Here is a 17457-nt window from a genome sequence, read left to right on the forward strand (position 1 = left end):
TGGCATTTTCTTTATCCGTTCATCTGGTGATAGACACTTGTCCATGTCTCAGCTGTTGTGAATAACGTTGCAGTGCACGTGGGGATGCAGATATCTTTTCAAGATACTGATTTCGTTCTTTTGGATAAACACCCAGAAGTGGGACTGCTGCATCATATGGTAGTTCTGTTTTTAGCGTTTTTGAGGAGCCTCCATAGTGACTGTACCAGTTTACATTCCCACCAGCAGTGCACAGGGTTCCCTTTCCTCTGTGCGTCCTCATCGCTCATGTCATCTCTTGTCTTCTCGAGAAGAGCCATTCCCCACGGGGCTGGTACTTGGATTGACATCTCCTTGCTTATGAGTGACGTCGAGGTCCTTTTCAAGCACCTGTTGGCCACTTGCATGTCTTCTTTGGAAAAATGTCCGTGCTAGTCCTTTGCCCATTTTTAAATATCAGATTAGGTTTTTTGCTTTTCAGTTGTAGGTGTTCCTTACATATTTTAGATATGAAACCTGATTCAGACATATGATTTGCAGAGATTTTCTTCCATTCTGGAGGTTGCCTCTCTGACTTTGTCGTGCAGAAGCTCTTTAATTTGGTGCAGTTCACTGTTTGTTGTTGTTGTTCCTGCACTTTTGGTGTCATATCCAACAACTGTTGCCAAGACCAAGGTGAAAGACCTTTTCCCTGTGTTTTCTTCTAGGAATTTTACAGTTTGGGGTCTTTTATTTAAGTCTTTACTCCATTTTGACTTAGCTTTTGTGAGTGATACAGGAATCCAGTTTTCCCAGCACCATTTGGTGAAGAGACTGCCCTTTCCACGTAGAGTGATCTTGGCTCCCTCGTTGTTGACTATATATACAAATGGGTTTATCTCGGGATTCCTGATTCTGTTCCATTTGTCTGTTTGCTTTAATGTCATTCATGTTTTCATGTGAGTGTTAACATCATACATTTTTATTACTGTATTTCTGTGCTGTAGTTTCAGATCAGGAAGTACAATGCTTCCTGCTTTGTTCTTCTTTTTCATTAGGATTGCTCTGGCTATTTGGAGTCTTTTGTGGTTCTGTAGGAAGTTTAGGATTGTTTTTTCTCTTTCTGTGAAAAGGGTCATTGGAATTTAGTAGGGATTGCCCTGAATCTATAGATGGCTTTGGGTGTTAACAGACATTTTCATTATCACCATATTAATTCTTCTGATCCATGAACATGGGATATCTTCCCATTTATTTGTGTTTTCAACTTACTTGATCAATGTGGAGAAGTTCTTGAAACTAATACAACAATACACTTTCTAAGGCTCCATTCCTAGAAGATGATTCAGTCTTGAGAGAGGCCCCAGAACGCGAGTTTGCAGGTGCTTCTGATACAGGTGGTCCTGACCACACTTGGAGAAACACTGCTGTGAAGCTTTCCTTGACAAAGGGCCAGCCAGTACCGTCTGTGAACTGACCGTCTGAGGCAGGCGTTGCAGTGCGGGGCTGGGGGAGCAGGCTCTGGGGTCCCATCTCAGCTTGGGTGTCAGTATTGATACTTGTGGATTCTTGAACAAGCTACTTAGACTTTTGAGTCTCAGTTTCATCGTGTCTAAAGTTGGTAGAAGTAGCAACTACCGTGTTTTACTGTGTAGGTTTCATGAACTAGAGAGAAGGGTGAAGCACAGAGCACCCAGCACCTGACGAATACTCGGTAAATCCTTCCCCTTCGTGTCCTCCTCTTCTCCTCCTGCATAATTTGGCAGCAACTAACAGCCCAGATTCTGGTTTTAATGCTGTCGATGTTTGGACCACTTCGGTTATTTGTTTTTGATGTTTTATTCAGTAGGAATGTCAAACTTACTCTCTAAGCTGTTTGATTTCTTGCAAACTTGAATCTCTTCCTTTTTTCCTTGCTGTAGAGATTGTTTCTCATTCTACCTTCCAAGCCAGTGGCCTGCTAATCTCTATGGAAAGGCAAAAAAGGAAGAGGGATTTTTATGTCCAGTTGTCAGCGCATTTGTATTTATGATTGTTCTTAATTCAGATTTAAATGAGCAGGGTGAAGGATCGTCACAATAATCTTACCAAGATTCACTGGGTATTTTCACTGGGGATGGGGTTTAGAATTGTATTTCCCTTTTATTTTATTGTCCTTTTTAATTGTTCTCAGCAGCATTGTGAGACTGTCACACACAAATTATTATCATTATTTTAAGGTTATAGCATTCTCTTGCATTTTGGGAACAAAAACGATGCAATCTCTGTATAGAATAGTGATGGATAAATGGCCGTGCCAAGAACCTCTTGCTTGTCCTGGGGAATAGAGGCCAATCCGAGGCAGATGTAAGATCCTTGAGGCTCAGAATATTTCTCCAAGGTACTTTTCATGTTTTGAGTCCCTTAGGAATAAGCCCTGTAATTCCCAGGGACTTTAACTCCTCTTCATGCTTCCTCGGCTCTTTGGTAAGAGATGTACAAACTTCCTTGATCATAGCATCTCAGATTTTAGTACCGACTAAAATTTCTTACTGGTACTGTTAGTGTCCAGGGCTTCCTTTTTTGCAAGTGAGGGAAGTTTGTAAAATAACTGTGGCCTTTGGAATTTACTGTTCGTAATCCTAAGTAGTTATGAAGGCGTAGTGAAAGGTCACGCTGGTTCCCACTTTGCATTAGGCAGCTTTATGACCAAGTCCTGTAAGTATCAGATAATGATAGCCAGCAGTATCCGTGAAAACAGTCTCTTCTACTTCTATTTTCTGTACGACATAAAGTCCAGTTAAGGTAGCATAGCTTGTCTGTTATTAAGGAGGCCCCCAGCAAGAGGGGTGATGAGACCGAATGTGCCATTAACAGGACGCTCCTGTTTTTCGTTTTCAGTAATTGATGTCCTTTGCTCAGTCGTGACACAGGGTTGAACTTTTAAGGATTCCCTTTGTATGCCAGTGTTGGAGACGGATTAAAGCAATGAGTGTGCCAGTATTTTAATCACTTCTTAACTTTGGTCAGAGCGTCTCCACTCTTAATAACTTTGGGTTTAGACCCTTCTGATTTTTCGATATGTCACTAACCACATCATTACAAGCGTTGGTTTGGCCTGCATGCCCTAAAACGTTAGGTTAGCTCAAGTCAACAATACCGAGTAAAAAGTAGCTTCACGGACCTGCCTGCACGGCTGGGATAAAAGAAATACGGTTCCTGCCCTTCGAGGTCTTAACATTCAGAGACTGATTAGGCTGATACTGATAAATACAAAAACATAAACCACTTCGGTGGTGAATTTTATGGCATGTGAATTATATTTCAGTTTTTAAAAGTGCATAGACTTTGAAGCAAAAAATGCATAATTAAATTCTGGGGGTGAATACAAATTCTGGAAAGCTAATAGTGAAGAATTTGGTCAAAGCATTATTTTTTTTTTTATGATATTTTTTTTTAAATTTTTTTTTATTTTTTCAGCATAACAGTATTCATTATTTTTGCACCACACCCAGCGCTCCATGCAATCCGTGCCCTCTACAATACCCACCGCCTGGTGCCCCCAACCTCCCACCCCCCACCCCTTCAAAATTCTCAGATCGTTTTTTCAGAGTCCATAGTCTCTCATGGTTCACCTCCCCTTCCAATTTCCCTCAACTCCCTTCTCCTCTCCATCTCCCCTTGTCCTCCATGCTATTTGTTATGCTCCACAAATAAGTGAAACCATATGATAATTGACTCTCTCTGCTTGGTCAAAGCATTATTAAAGGGAAATTTCGTTCTAGTTGCAAATTTATCGAAGAAGATGAATTATGACACTCTTTTGTTTTTTGTTTTTAATTTATTAGAAAGAGAGAGAGAGAGCGAGAGCACAAGAGGGGGTGGTCAGAGGGCGAAGCAGACTCCTCACTGAGTGGGGAGCCCCATGTGGGGCTTGATCCTGGAACTCTGGGATCATGACCTAAGCCGAAGGCAGATGCCTAACCAACTGAGCCACCCAGGAGCCCCTATGGGACCCATTTGAAGGGAGAACAGGAAGGTTTTGGAAAGCATGCAGTCTGGACTTTAACTACCAAGTAGACTAGATAAGAATAAATGACTTTAATGAAATGAGTCCATGAGGTGGAGTAGTGGAGAGTGAGTGGTGGTCAGGAGACTGATCAAGAAGGCACAGAAGCCTAACCTGCCGCACACATTCTTCTTGGGGCTATGGTCCTTTATAAGGCCTGGTTGCTCTTTTAGCTTCACGCTGCTTAAAGCTCCCTGACTAGGTCATCGTTCGCCTCCACAAGGCTGAACTTTAAACCCACTCTGGCTCTCTAAGGCATAGGTGAGGCTCAAAAAAGGTTTGAGCTTTTTGGGTTGTTTCTTGGTCCTTCGAAAACTTCTTCCTCAGTGAATTGAGGATGGGAGGTGGCCTGTCAGCACAGACCCCACACGGCTGTGGCGTTTCCGCTGTATAAAGCTTGAGTGGCAGAGTTCATGGCGAAACCCAAGTCTGAGACCCCTTCTAATTGCCCTGGGCTCATGGTCCCTGACCTGAAGCTGGATCTCATTTTGTTTGTTTTCCACTAAAAGCTAGTGTTTGAAGAGGGGCCAATTTTAAGTAATTGAATGCTTTCAGTTTCTTAAGAATGGCGTCCAGTCATTGTTAGACATAATCAACTGACAGCCCAAGCCCATCCTGTCACATTATGAAAATCGTTTCTTCAGTCCTTTGGGAGAGGCAGAAGCCTGTAGACCTGTGCGATGTTTTATTACCCCATCTCCTGTAGGCTGTAAATTCTACATCATGAAAAGCCTGATACAGGCATAATTTTTCCCGTTTTTTGTTTTTTTAAATTACGAAGGAACCTCAAACCAGTTACCCAGCTGTATGTCAGTGTGGATGCTAGCACCGAAGATCGCCTGAAGAAAATCGACCGCCCACTCTTCAAGGATTTCTGGCAGAGATTCCTCGATAGCTTAAAAGCTTTGGCAGCAAAGGTAAGAACCGTGACATCTTTAAAAGAGCGAGAGAGAGAAAAGAAGTGGAGAAGAGGGTTTTTTTCCTTTTCTTTTTAAAATAATAATCATTAAAAAAGAAGATAACCTTCAACCTTTGTTTAGCCTTCTACTTTCTTATTCAGTAAATATTTGTTGAGTTCCTCTTAAGTTTGTAACACTCTGCCTTATATGTATAATTTGCCCTTCACGTATTTAGGGAGACAGAGACACAGTCCAGAAGTTAATTAATAAAACGTTGCAAAGTAGCCAGCTCGTAGCAGCCCTAGATGTGCCAGCAAATATTGTATATGTTCAAATATGAGGTTAATTTTCTTGAATTTCTAAGACCAAATTTCCTACCTCAGAATGTCCAGATTTTGGCTTTCTCTGCCAACATTTGCCCTTTCTTTCTTTTGTTTTTCAATTTTATTTTAAAAGATTTTATTTAGTTACTTGACACAGAGAGAGCAGGGGAAGCAGAAGAGAGAGAGAGAGGCAGACTTCCCGCTGAGCAGGGAGCCTGGGTGGGACTCGATCTCAGGACCGGGAGATCATGACCTGAGCGGAAGGCAGACGCTTCAACTGACTGAGCCACCCAGGAGCCCATATTTGCCCTTTCTTATGTCTTCTCTTACGTCATACGTACTTTCCTATTCTTTCAGACCTCACGTCGCCTTCTGATTCTTCTTTTCCATTAACCCCGTATCTCGATAGTTGGTATTTTCTGTTAGTTCTGCCTCTGTTGTTCTCACGTAGCAATCCGCCTTCCTGTCCTCTCGCTTTGGCCCCGCAGTTCTCGACACTTTACCCAAACACAACAGATAATGGGAAGACCCGCAGGACCTTCAAAAATCAGTTTCTTATTCCTAGTGGGATTTGAGAATCTGCATTTTGAACATCCCTCCTCTCTCTCCTTTGCCCGCCACCCACTTCACCCTTCTCTGTCCGGCCTCAGAAGGCCGTACTTCCTGCCGATGGGCTCACCACTTCTTGAGTGTGGGTTCCCTCCCCAGAGCCTGGGTCACCCTTTCTTTCTGTGTCTTTGACCTGCAGAAGTTCTTTGTGACCCGCGGAAGTTCTTTGTGACCCACGGGGCTCCGTGTCATGAGCACTTCAGGTCTGAAGCCTTCCCCAGGGGCAGAACGCTGTCCCTGTCTCTCTCTTGGGTTTTGTATCGATAAACACACGTCATTTCTTTTGTTTTATCTTCGCTGCTTTTCTCCTCAGCTGGATTCCTCGCTTCTGTCTGAGCTGCACACGAGGTCTAGCGCAGCACACTTAATGGTATTTCAAAGTGATCCTTAGAGCATGAATGGGTGGAGATCCAACGGACTCTGCAGTGCTGACATGTACATACATGTTTCCGGACTGTTCAGATGTTGAAAACTCCCCCTCCCCCTCTTTTGTGCTGGAGAAGTTAAATCCGTACCTGTGTTTGGTGATTTGGCGATTAAGGCTGACGTTCTGTAGGCAGCGTGGAATCCGCACGTGGTGTCCGATCGTCTTGGACTCTTTATAGATGATCAAGCTGGGTGGGTGACTTCTAAGGCGGGCAGGCTGGGTGCTTCGTGGGCTCCTAAAATCTCGGTCTCTGGACTCCACGCTTAGCTCTGTGGCCTTTACCTGCGGCCGAGACGGGCGTTGTGTGGCCTGTGAGTGGGAATGCGTGTAGGTTGGAGGCAGCCAGCGGGAGCTGGCGTCGTGGGACGCGTCTGAGCTCGTTAGCCGCGCTGTGTTCCGAGTCAGCTGCGGGAGACCAGAAGTGCGCTTTACTAGATGGGCTTAATAGCTGCTGCTTTTCTCTTTTGGTCAGAATTTTCCACAAAACGCATTCTTATCTCGAAGTCACAAGCCTTTCCATGTCCGTTTCCATTCTGAGTACTTCGGATTGACTCACTGAGAGTAATGCAGTAACTTGAAGTTCTGCAGTATTTTCTAACCTGTGAGCTTTTTACACACAACGTCATTATTGTGTCCACGTAGCTCTGGTTGGAAAGGGTTCCTTGGGCTGTTGAGACGATCTGCCGGCAGATGGGCACCTGGGCGGCTCCGTCGGTTCAGCATCCGTGACTCTTCATCTCCGCTCAGGTCATGATCTCGCGGGTCGTGATTTCGAGCCTGGTGTGGGGCTCCGTGCTAGATTTGGAGCTGGCTTAAAAAAATGTGAAACTGTGTGCTGGCAGATCAGGGCAGCCACATTCTAAGCGTTTTGTAGCAATTAGAGTCCCTGTTTCTTATTATATGGTTTACGTCGCCATTTAAGAAAGAATGTCTGTTATCTGTGGCAGGAAGCTGCTCTGAAAACTTTTCTTAATTGTAGCTGTGTTATTTCCTTCTCAATATTGAATATCATTGATACAGTAGATACTATCAAGAAAGGTCTGTTTTACTGCTGCTTAACACTCACAAATGGAACACTTAGTTGCAACTGTTCTTACTAGGTAGGGTCAGACTGTAATCTGGTATCACTGAGTTTTTAAATAAAAACTTTTAAATAAGAGTGACTTTTCAGATTTTTTAAAAAAGATTTTGGGCGCCTGGGTGGCTCAGTGGGTTAAGCCGCTGCCTTCGGCTCAGGTCATGATCTCAGGGTCCTGGGATCGAGGTCCGCATCGGGCTCTCTGCTCAGCAGGGAGCCTGCTTCCCTCTCTCTCTCTCTCTGCCTGCCTCTCCGTCTACTTGTGATCTCTCTCTGTCAAATAAATAAATAAAATCTTTAAAAAAAAAAAAGATTTTATTTATTTATTTGACACACACACACACACACACAGAGATCACAAGCAGGCAGAGAGGCAGGCAGAAAGAGAGAGGGGGAAACAGGCTCATCGCTGAGCAGAGAGCCTGATGCGGGACTCGATCCCAGGACCCTGAGATCATGACCTGAGCTGAAGGCAGAGGCTTAACCCACTGAGCCACCCAGGCGCCCCTCAGATGTTTTAATTAGAATGTCTGCACATCTGTACTATTATCTTTTGTACTTGTTTAGGCTTTTAGTACTTGTGTACTTTTTTGTTACTTGTTACTTGTTTTAAACAGAGAAATTTGATGTGTCCCAAGATTTTCAGCCTATTTATGAGCTAATGCAACCCAAAGTAGAAGAAGGTAGGAGGATTTTTTTTTTTTTTTTAACTCTTGGCAAGTATAGTGTTTACACTTCCAGATCTTTATCCTTTGTCAGAATGTTCCGTTTCAAATATGAGGAGAGAAATATATTAGTACTTGAGTATGGGGAGCTAAAAAAGCAATTCCATCAAGATAACACAACAAAAATGTGTTAGCTCCAATTTCCGTCCACAATAGCTACTTGTCAAACAGTCCTTTTTTGAAAAAAGAGAAATCCGTCTTGTACAGGACAGCACTGCCTGCCTTTGGCAGTAGACTTTGGTCAGCGGTGTGACCAGACGTGTTTCTGCCGGCACGCTGGTACGCCAGCGTGGAGATCCAGTAGGACAAGCGATAGCAATATGCTTGAAACCTCATATTTGAAAAGAAAAACAAAAACAGTTTTCTGCATTACACTTTCTTGCATATCAGAAGTGAACATTAGCGCTCTTTCTGTGGATGTGAGTGTGCTCTGACCTGATGTTATTGGAGTTGATACTGTTTCATGGTTAAGAAGGTCTTATTATACATTGACATAGCTTTGTGTCTAATATTTAGACATCAGGGTGTCCGCGTGGCCCACAATTTGCAGATTAAAAAACAAACATTGGGGGCGCCTGGGGGGCTCAGTGGGTTAAAGCCTCTGCCTTCGGCTCGGGTCATGATCCCAGGGTCCTGGGATTGAGCCCCACATTGGGCTCTCTGCTCAGCGGGGAGCCTGCTTCCTTCCCTCTCTCTGCCTGCCTCTCTGCCTACTTGTGATCTCTGTCAAATAAATAAAATCTTTTAAAAAAATTGAATATTTGACTTCCTTATCCCTGATCATAAAAACATTAAGTGTTCATTATGGAAATTTGGGGAAAGTAAAGAGAAATATAAAGAGGCAAGGGAAGAAGTTACCTATAAATCGACCTTGAGACAACTACTGCTAACATTTAATCCTTGGGGAGTGCTTTTTTATATATATCATTCAAGTTAGTATGTTGCTTTTGTCCTTAAACTCAGGTCGTAACATGTTTCCATGCTACTGATACTTCTGTGTGACCTTCCCGTTAAGGACAGCTTAGTCTTCCATCTCGGTGTGCGATAATAGAAACTATATGTTGGTTTCTGCACCCAGTTCCTGGCACAGAACTCCTAGAACATTTGTAATTTTCTAAGTGGTAAGAGTACAAGAAGCATGAGTATTTCATCTTTGACCCCAGACTTAACATAGGGCTCTTAAAACCCTGGTAGATCCCTGAGTGGTAAGGCCACAAGGACCGTCGTTGTTCTAGTGAGGGAACTCTGGGTGGGCACCTGGGTGGCTCCTAGATTGAGGGCGGTCACCAGAAAGACCGAGCTGATTAGAAGGTTGGAATTTTCTGCTAATTCTCCCCACTTCCCTAGAGAGGGGAGAGGGGCTGGAAATGGAGTAAATAATTGATCAGACCTATGTGAGAAGCCTCCATAAAAATTCTTGTTGGGGACTTGGGGAGCTCCCTGGTTGGTGAACACATTCACACCAGGAGGGTTACACACCCCAGCTCCATGGGGACAGAAGTTCCTGGGCTGGTTCCCAGATCTTACCTATCTTCTCACCTGGTTGCTCAGCTGTATCCATTAATAAACTGGCAAATATGCGTAAGTGTTTCCCTGAGTTCTGTAAGCTGCTTTAGCAAATTAACTGAATCTGTGGGGGAAGGGTCGTGGGAACCTCTGATGTCTATGGCCCATTGGTCAGAAGCATAGGTGACAGCCTGGATTTGTCTCTGGCATGTACAGTGTGCCATAGTGACAGAAATGAGTTAAATTGTAGGACACCCAACTGGGGGAAAACCCCTCACACGTGGTGACCGGAAGTGTTCTGTGTGCATTACCAGTAAGGGACACACGCAGGAAACAACACTGAGTTTTCCCCTGGTCACTCACTTCCTGATTGTTGGCCAGTGGGGCCAGCAAGAGTGTGTCATGTTCTGGCGCACTTGTTTATGGTGGGGACCCAACAGTAAGTCAGGTTCCTGTCTTTTTTTTTTTTTTTTTTAAATAAAGGTTTGTTTGTTTTCTAGAGAGAAACACCAGAGCAGGGGGAGGGGTGGGGGGAGAAGAGGAGGAAGAGAATCCCAAGGTGACTTCTCTGCGGCCAACGCAGGGGGCTCTGTCTCAGGAGGCTGAGTCATGATCGGAGCTGAAATCGAGAGTCGGCCGTGGAGCCGCCTGAGGCACACAGGCGCCCCGGGTCCCTGTCTTCTTCACCCTTGGGAGGCAGCCTTGGTGCCTCTGCTGCCCTGGAGACGCCACTTACACACTGGGTCATTTCTCGCGTCAGGCCCAGCCAGAGATGGTGCGTCGTGTTTAACGGGCATTCTTGTTATCATCGTGACGGAGGGAGAAAGGAATTGCGTCTTACCATCTGGAGTATCTTGGACGCAGTGGAAGAGCGTATTGTCCTGCTTCCCTCCCTTTTGGATGAGCGAGCGTCCCCTCCGTCGTTCCCACTTGTTCCCCCGCTGACTGAGCCGCCTCCCGTCCCTGATGCCGAAGTCTGCCTTGAGCCTTAGTCCGTCGGACTGTGGTCTGGTCTGTTCTTTGTTGTCATCCTCTCTTAGGCTTTATCTTGCTGTCCACCTCCTCCTAACCCTTGAGCCCTCTCCACGGGCCTCCGGGGGTGTTGATTCCAGGCGGCCTGGGTTGATGCCGTTTCACTCTCCTTGCTCGACGAGAAGGATGCCCTGGTTGTAGCCATTTTTGCGGTCAGACCGCGACTGTGTGCCTGATCTCCAGGAGTGGCCTCCGAAGCCAGTGTCCACAGACCGATGGGCTCCCTCGGGGCCAGGAAGTGTGTAGTAAACCGGTTTTCTCCAGCCCTGACCTCTACCCAAGCTTGTGTCAGGGAAAGACGAGTGTGGTGTGTCTTAGGGCCGTGTTGCGACATCGGTCATCTGGTCATCGGGTCACTGCCCAGACGTCTGGGGCCTCAGCCGCGTTAGCATGCGAGCACGTCCACGGGACAGTCTCCCTGTGGCAGTAGGTTGGTAGGTCAAAGGCAGCAGGGCGTGGGCTTGTTCAGGAGCTTCTAGAGAGGAGCAAAGGAGGAGCCTTGGGAGAACCAGTGTCGAAGCTTTCGAAATGAGCATGGAGAGAGCAAGTCTGGGAAGAATTTGGTAAAGGTCTGGTGCAGCTCCATACGAGTATGTAGGTTACCTACAGTTCGGAGAAGCAGTTTGGCTCCAGAGAGAGAAAAGGAGAAGGTTAAGGTACGAGGAAAAAGAAACTTGGTTTATCAGTTGGTCTCCAAGGACGATGTCGAAAGGAAGTGGGCGGCAGTGAGTTGGGCAGATGCCGCTGTGTAGTGGGTCGGATGGGGAGGATGAAGCGCGGAGAGCGAACTCTAGATCCTCCCGTGACGAACGTGAACCTTCTGAACCAAGAGCAGCAGCAACATTTAATGAAGAAACTAAAGGTGTTCCCTTTCATCATATAATTGTCCAAGCATATCTGCTAAAATCCAAGTTGGAGATAGAGATTACTGCAATGAAGAAATAAGATGACTTGTGTGCCACCAGACGTTAAAGATAAAAAACACTTAATGCTCTGTGTCTTCCGGAGCGCTAACTCGTGTGTGTGTGTGTGTGTGTGTGTGTGTGTGCGTGTATTTTACCTACAAAATGAGATCATACCATACGTACTTTTACAACTGTACTCTTTATTTACAATGCCACAGTTAAACTATTTATTGAAAATATCAACTTCTGTCACCATAGATTAATTTTGCCTACTTTAAGGATATAACAGTTTAACTTTGCTGTTGGCAGCCTTCCATGACTCCCTCCTTCCCCTTCCCTGGTTTATGTCCCACGGTGCCTACACCCGGCACTCAGGAACGTGGAAGGTCTGCGTCTTCTTGCCCGCCACGGCACTCCTAGCTCCCATCACGGTGTGACACGCAGTTGCCACATGACCAGAGTGTGTTGCCTCACTCCCCTCTTGGTGTGTATTTGGTTGTTGCCAACGATTAGTCTTGGTGGTTGTGAGCTTGGGATCCCAAAACACGCCTGCGTTAGAATCCTGTCTCCCACCACCTCCTGGCTGAGTAGGCTCAGCTTTCTCATCTGTGAGGCAGGGTTAATGACCGTCCCTGCCTCCTAAGATCTAGATAGAAACATCCAAAACATCACGGAGTGCTCGCGTCTGAATTTTAAAATGTCATGCCCTGTCACCAGTCTTGTGTATAGGATTGATTCGGGGCATTTAAGAGGAGATCGCAAGTAAGATGGTAAATACCAATGTAACTGCCGTCAGTGAGAAGCAAAATACCATAAATTCAGTTGTGGTCCTGGGAGGCCTCGTTTCTGTTACGCTTCCTTTCCGCTCTCTCAGGGGCGATCAGTGCCTATTTCGTGTTTATCGTCCCGTGCTGTTTCTATACTTCACTCCGTATTTACAACTCCACAAACAGCTGTTTTCCATATTTTAAAACTGTACATTATAGTATCATCCTATAAATACCATTCTGCAACTTGTCCTTTCTTGGGACCAGTTGAAAACAATAAAATTCCGTTTCACCCGTTTTTACATGGTCAGTTCAGTGGCACTGAGTACATTCACGTGGTTGTGTGCCCGTCACCGCCGTCCATCTCCAGAGCCGTCTTCCCGGACAAACTGCCCACGAAGCGGTAACTGCCCGCCCGCCGCACCGCAGCTTCTGCAAGTTGGTTTCCTAATCTGCTCCGAGGTTTACTCAGACACTGCAACGGCCGCGGAGCCGTCCATCCGCAGTGTCGCCCTCGTTCTCCCAGGGCTGGGCGTTTCGGTTTTCTGCGGTCTCCAGCTCTCCGCGAGTGTAGACGGAAGGGTCTCGCGCGCCTGTGCAGGCGGTTTCTGCAGGGCCCGTGCCGGCCGCGAGCGTCGCTGCAGGGTGCTCACGTCTGCAGCCGGATTTCTTTTCTCCCAGTGCTCCGGACGCGGCTGTGCTTCGGGGACTGGCGTAGGACACTTGCCATGGTCCGTCCCCACGAGCAGGTGACCCTGCTGGCTTTTTTTTTTTTTTAAAGATTTTATTTATTTATTTGACAGAGAGAGATCACAAGTAGACGGAGAGGCAGGCAGAGAGAGAGAGAGAGGGAAGCAGGCTTCCTGCTGAGCAGAGAGCCCGATGTGGGACTCGATCCCAGGACCCTGAGATCATGACCTGAGCCGAAGGCAGCGGCTTAACCCACTGAGCCACCCAGGCGCCCCATCCCTGCTGGCTTTTTAAACTGACTCGGTGTCTGCTGTGGCTTTATCGTGCGTCCCTCTAAGAGCGGGTGCACATCCTCCCGTGTAGCGGTCCGTTTCCGTAATCGCCGCCACGGGCGATTTAGACGTGACTGCTGGTTTAGACACGCTTTGGGGATTCTTAGGAGTATTTCTTTCAGTAATGCCCCCTCCCTGACATGGGTGGGGTTGGTTTTCTCACTTCCTCGAGACTCCGTTCAAACATCACCTTGTCAGAGCCCTCAGCTGACTACCCGCGGGCCGGAGTTGCCCTCCTCAGCAGCGTTCCGGTGCCTCTTCCCGCCCATCTTTCTCGTAGCGCAGGTCACAGCCCGACGTGTGCGCCTGCTGTCCGGCTCTTCCCCAGTCCGACAGGAGCCGCGAGAGCAGGGACCTTGTCTTGTTTCCTGCTGGACCCTCAGGGCCTCCGACCATTCTTGGCCTGTGCTGGCTGCGCATTTAATAAGTATTTATGGAATGAAGATAAGAACACACGTGTGCTGGCATTCAGGCTCCCAGAAGGGACCACCACCTTGCAAGCTATGTAGCGTTAAACAGATGCTCACGGTTCATGAAAGACCCCATGGATCCCACTTCGTGAGGGGATACCTCCGGTTTGTCAGGGAACCTAGGGAAAGGCTCAGAAGATTTCTGCCGGTCCAGAAGACCTCCAGGTGACAAAGATGCGGGTAACCACACTTAAGTCTGCCATCTCCCCTCGGTGCCTGCAGCCGCTGGGTAACAGCTCTCCGATCTGACGGGACGGACACACATGCTCTCCGTTCATGTTGCCGTTCTGCTTGACACATATTGGTGTACCATGAAATTCTCCCTTCCAGGGTGTGCAAGTCAGTGATTTTTTAGTACATTCACGATGCTGGGCGACCGTCCCTCCTGTCATTTCCGAACATCTTCATCCGCCCAGCCTTTTATTTAAAATGTTAAAACATTTTTTTTTTAAAGCCTTTATGGTTTGTGCTTAGGTCTTCAATTCCCTGCATATCTCTGTAGAGTGTGTCCCACGTTCCAGGGCTGTTACTCCTTGGGGTCTGCCCACAAAGCCCACATGGGCCCTGTCCGGCACCTCCCAGCCATTCCCGGGGTGCTCAGCCGGGTCAGCCAGGTCTGCACCTCCCCAGCCCTGCTGGTGAGACTGGAGGCTGGGTTCAGCATTGAAGTACATGTAAGGCAGACATTGGACCTTGCAGAGGGCATTATTGCTGTAAGTTCTTATGTTTAATAATAAAGTTCCGATAGCTAATGTTTGTTAAATGGCAGCTTACTGAGTTCTAGAACTGCTGATCCTTCATGTGCATCGTTGTGCTTTGTCTTTGCTCATTTGTTATGAGGTAGAGATTGATAAAATGGAGGTTTGTGAAGTTGTTTGGCTTCTTGCTATTCCTTTTTTAACCCCCCCCTTTTTTAAAAGTTTTTATTTATTGGGGCTCCTGGGTATCTCTCAGTCATTAAGCATCTGCTTTCGGCTCAGGTCCTGATCCCGGGGTCCTGGGATCGAGCCCCGCATCGGGCTCCCTGCTCAGTGGGAGGCTGCTTCCCCCTCTCCCACTCCCCCTGCTTGTGTTCCTGCTCTTGCTGTCTCTGTCAAATAAATAAATAAAATCTAAAAAAAAAAAGATTTTATTTATTCATTTGAGAAAGAAAGAGAGAGAGACAGAAAGAGCACAAGCCCGGGGAGACTTGTCGGCCGCTACTCCGTATCCAGAGGACGGAGTTAGTCCCGCGGCAGAAACTTACCACCTTTCCCTCTCTCGTGTGTTCCGTGAACCGGGGCAGTGAGACGTGTTCTGTATCCTGCGCTGTGATGAGGTGGTTTTCACGGGTTTGCAAAAGCTTGTGAAAACAGTATCACTGTGGAGCTCTGTAATGGTCTCTTGCCCAGACACTGGTGCTGGGGGACGATTTCATCCGATCTGAATAACGAGTTAAATTGTAAGTTGCCTGTTGCATCCGGGAAGGAAACACTTTTGGATTGAATCAACATCATCACGCGCCGTTCGGAGTGCTGCTCGATGCGCGACGAAGACCGGCAGCCGTCTGCGCTTCGACGAGGGCCGCGCCGGGTTCTGTGTCCGTGCGTTACAGTGAGGTCAGCACGGACTGACCGCGTACACATGACTGACCGCCGAAACTAACGTCTTTTAGGGGGTAGACAAGTCACAGGTTTTCCTGTTTTCTTAGAGGTGTTTTTGGTTGAGAATTGGTTGGCTCAAGTGACCTCCTTCCTCCACCAGTTTTAGAAAGGAAAGTGCTGGGACTAAAGTCCTCTGGATCCCTCCTCTCCCGCAACCACCCCTTCTTTATCGTATTTGCTTCTAAGACTCAGACTTTCTCTTCACCCCACGCCGAGTGCCAGATTACAGAATATTCGGAACGGTGCTTCTTTAAGCGCATACTTGATGGCCCAACCTCACAGAAGCCAGTGAAGTGCTTTTTAGGGGTAAAATGCTCCTAAGCCTGCATTAAAGGAATTCCAGTGTGGTAGCGGGCAGTAATCCCACGTCCATCACCACTGGTTTAAACAGAGCCTCTGCGGGGCGCCTGGGTGGCTCAGTGGGTTAAGCCTCTGCCTTCGGCTCAGGTCATGATCCCAGGGTCCTGAGATCGAGTCCCACATCTGGCTCTCTGCTCGGCAGGGAGCCTGCTTCCCCCTCTCTCTCTGCCTGCCTCTCTGCCTACTTGTGATCTCTGTCTGTCAAATAAATAAAATCTTAAAAAAAAAAAAAGCCTCTGGGAGGCATTGCTCGTGGCCCAGTGACTTGGTCCGCGGAGCTGAACATCATGGCTCCCCCTTGGATAGATCTGTGTGTCTCCAGGTGGGCGTTGAGCCCCAGGATTAAAAAAGAAGCCCTCGGAGGCGGCCTGTGGGGGGACCACATGAAGCCCCCTGTGCCACCGTCCTGCCAAGAGGGCCTGTGCCTTCCTCACTGTGTGCTTAGTCAGGGCCTCCCTGAAGAGGCGTTGACGGCCCCTGTTGAGACGCCCCAATCTTAGCAGTAGGGAGACTCCCACACCCCCGCCCTGGGTCCCTCTTCTTGATTGATCATCAGGGCACCGAGAAATCGGTTTAGACCGAGAAACCCGTGCGATGACTGCTCATCAGGAATCGGCCCATGTTCTCATTCAGTAGTTGAGGTGGCTTTTGAGAAGCCCTTGGGGCAGCTCCCTTGGCTTTCGTGGGTCACAAGAGGGTGACAAAGTCCTGTATGACCTTCTAGGCCAGGACATTACCATTTACCCATCAGTACCCCTCTGTGTTTATTCTGTGGGCCCCTACTTCGGGTCACCTTAGACCAGCTGGGGCTCCCTGCTCTGTGGAAATGTCTTGTCTAGCTGAGGTGTCTGTATGGTGCCAAACAGGAAATGTGGGGCACTGAGTTGGTGGCCCTCCTGGCCCATCAAGGACAGGTAGTGATTTCTGAAAATCTGCGGGAACTGCGGCAGCTCATCCTGGATTCACCCACAGCGAACACTCTGGTAGACCTTCTAAAGAAAGGTCCGATTTCTGACTGAGTATCAGTTGAAAGTGATCAGGAAAATTTGACAAGGATAAGGTCAGCGGCGTGTGTACAGCTGTCTGCAGCCAGGATCAAAAGCCACAAGTATAGGTATGTGGGGACCCTAGCCATCCTGCACCTGGCAGAGCTCCCTTCAGGTGGTCCGTTCTATGGCACCCGCTCAAGGTGGGGAAGGGTGCTTTGCATGTGTAGACCAGAAATGACTTTTTTTTTTTTTTTAAAGGAAAAACACTGTAACTCTTTAGAGGCAGGAGAAATTCAGTACAAGAGGGAAATTCGGAAAAGAGTTTTGATGCAAACATCTTCAGAACATAATCTCTGTTGCTTTACTTGGTATGTATTGTCTGAGGGTCCTTTCTTGTCTTGAGTTTTAAAATGGAGCACGTTTCTGTAACACTGGGAGCAAGTATATTTAGACATATACATGCACACGCTTATAAACATGCGTATGCATGCATTTTTGTGCATCGCCACGTTTATTTACATATATATATAAAATACATAATATGTATTTTGCAGTATCTCCAAATAAAAAATTTAAGTCTCAAAACACAAAGTGTAAAGATCACATATGAAAAGTAAGTTCTGTTTCTCTCTTAAGGATTATTTTCTTTGTGAATCATTATATTCCTTCCTGACCTGTTAGTGTAAGAAGGGAACG

At 47.0% G+C, this 17457-nt stretch overlaps 1 protein-coding gene across 4 annotated transcripts in view; it reads left to right on the top strand.

Moving 5' to 3' along the window:
- Window positions 1-17457, top strand: part of LOC125090423 (S-adenosyl-L-methionine-dependent tRNA 4-demethylwyosine synthase TYW1-like) — a 204761-nt gene that overhangs the window by 121459 nt on the left and 65845 nt on the right. For all 4 annotated transcript variants that reach the window (XM_047713084.1, XM_047713085.1, XM_047713087.1 and 1 more), the window contains one exon: window positions 4788-4923. In XM_047713084.1, the coding sequence (XP_047569040.1) occupies window positions 4788-4923 (136 nt within the window). The remainder of the gene's footprint in view (window positions 1-4787; window positions 4924-17457) is intronic.

This window comes from Lutra lutra, chromosome 18 (genome assembly GCF_902655055.1).
Source record: "Lutra lutra chromosome 18, mLutLut1.2, whole genome shotgun sequence".
Taxonomy (NCBI): domain Eukaryota; kingdom Metazoa; phylum Chordata; class Mammalia; order Carnivora; family Mustelidae; genus Lutra; species Lutra lutra.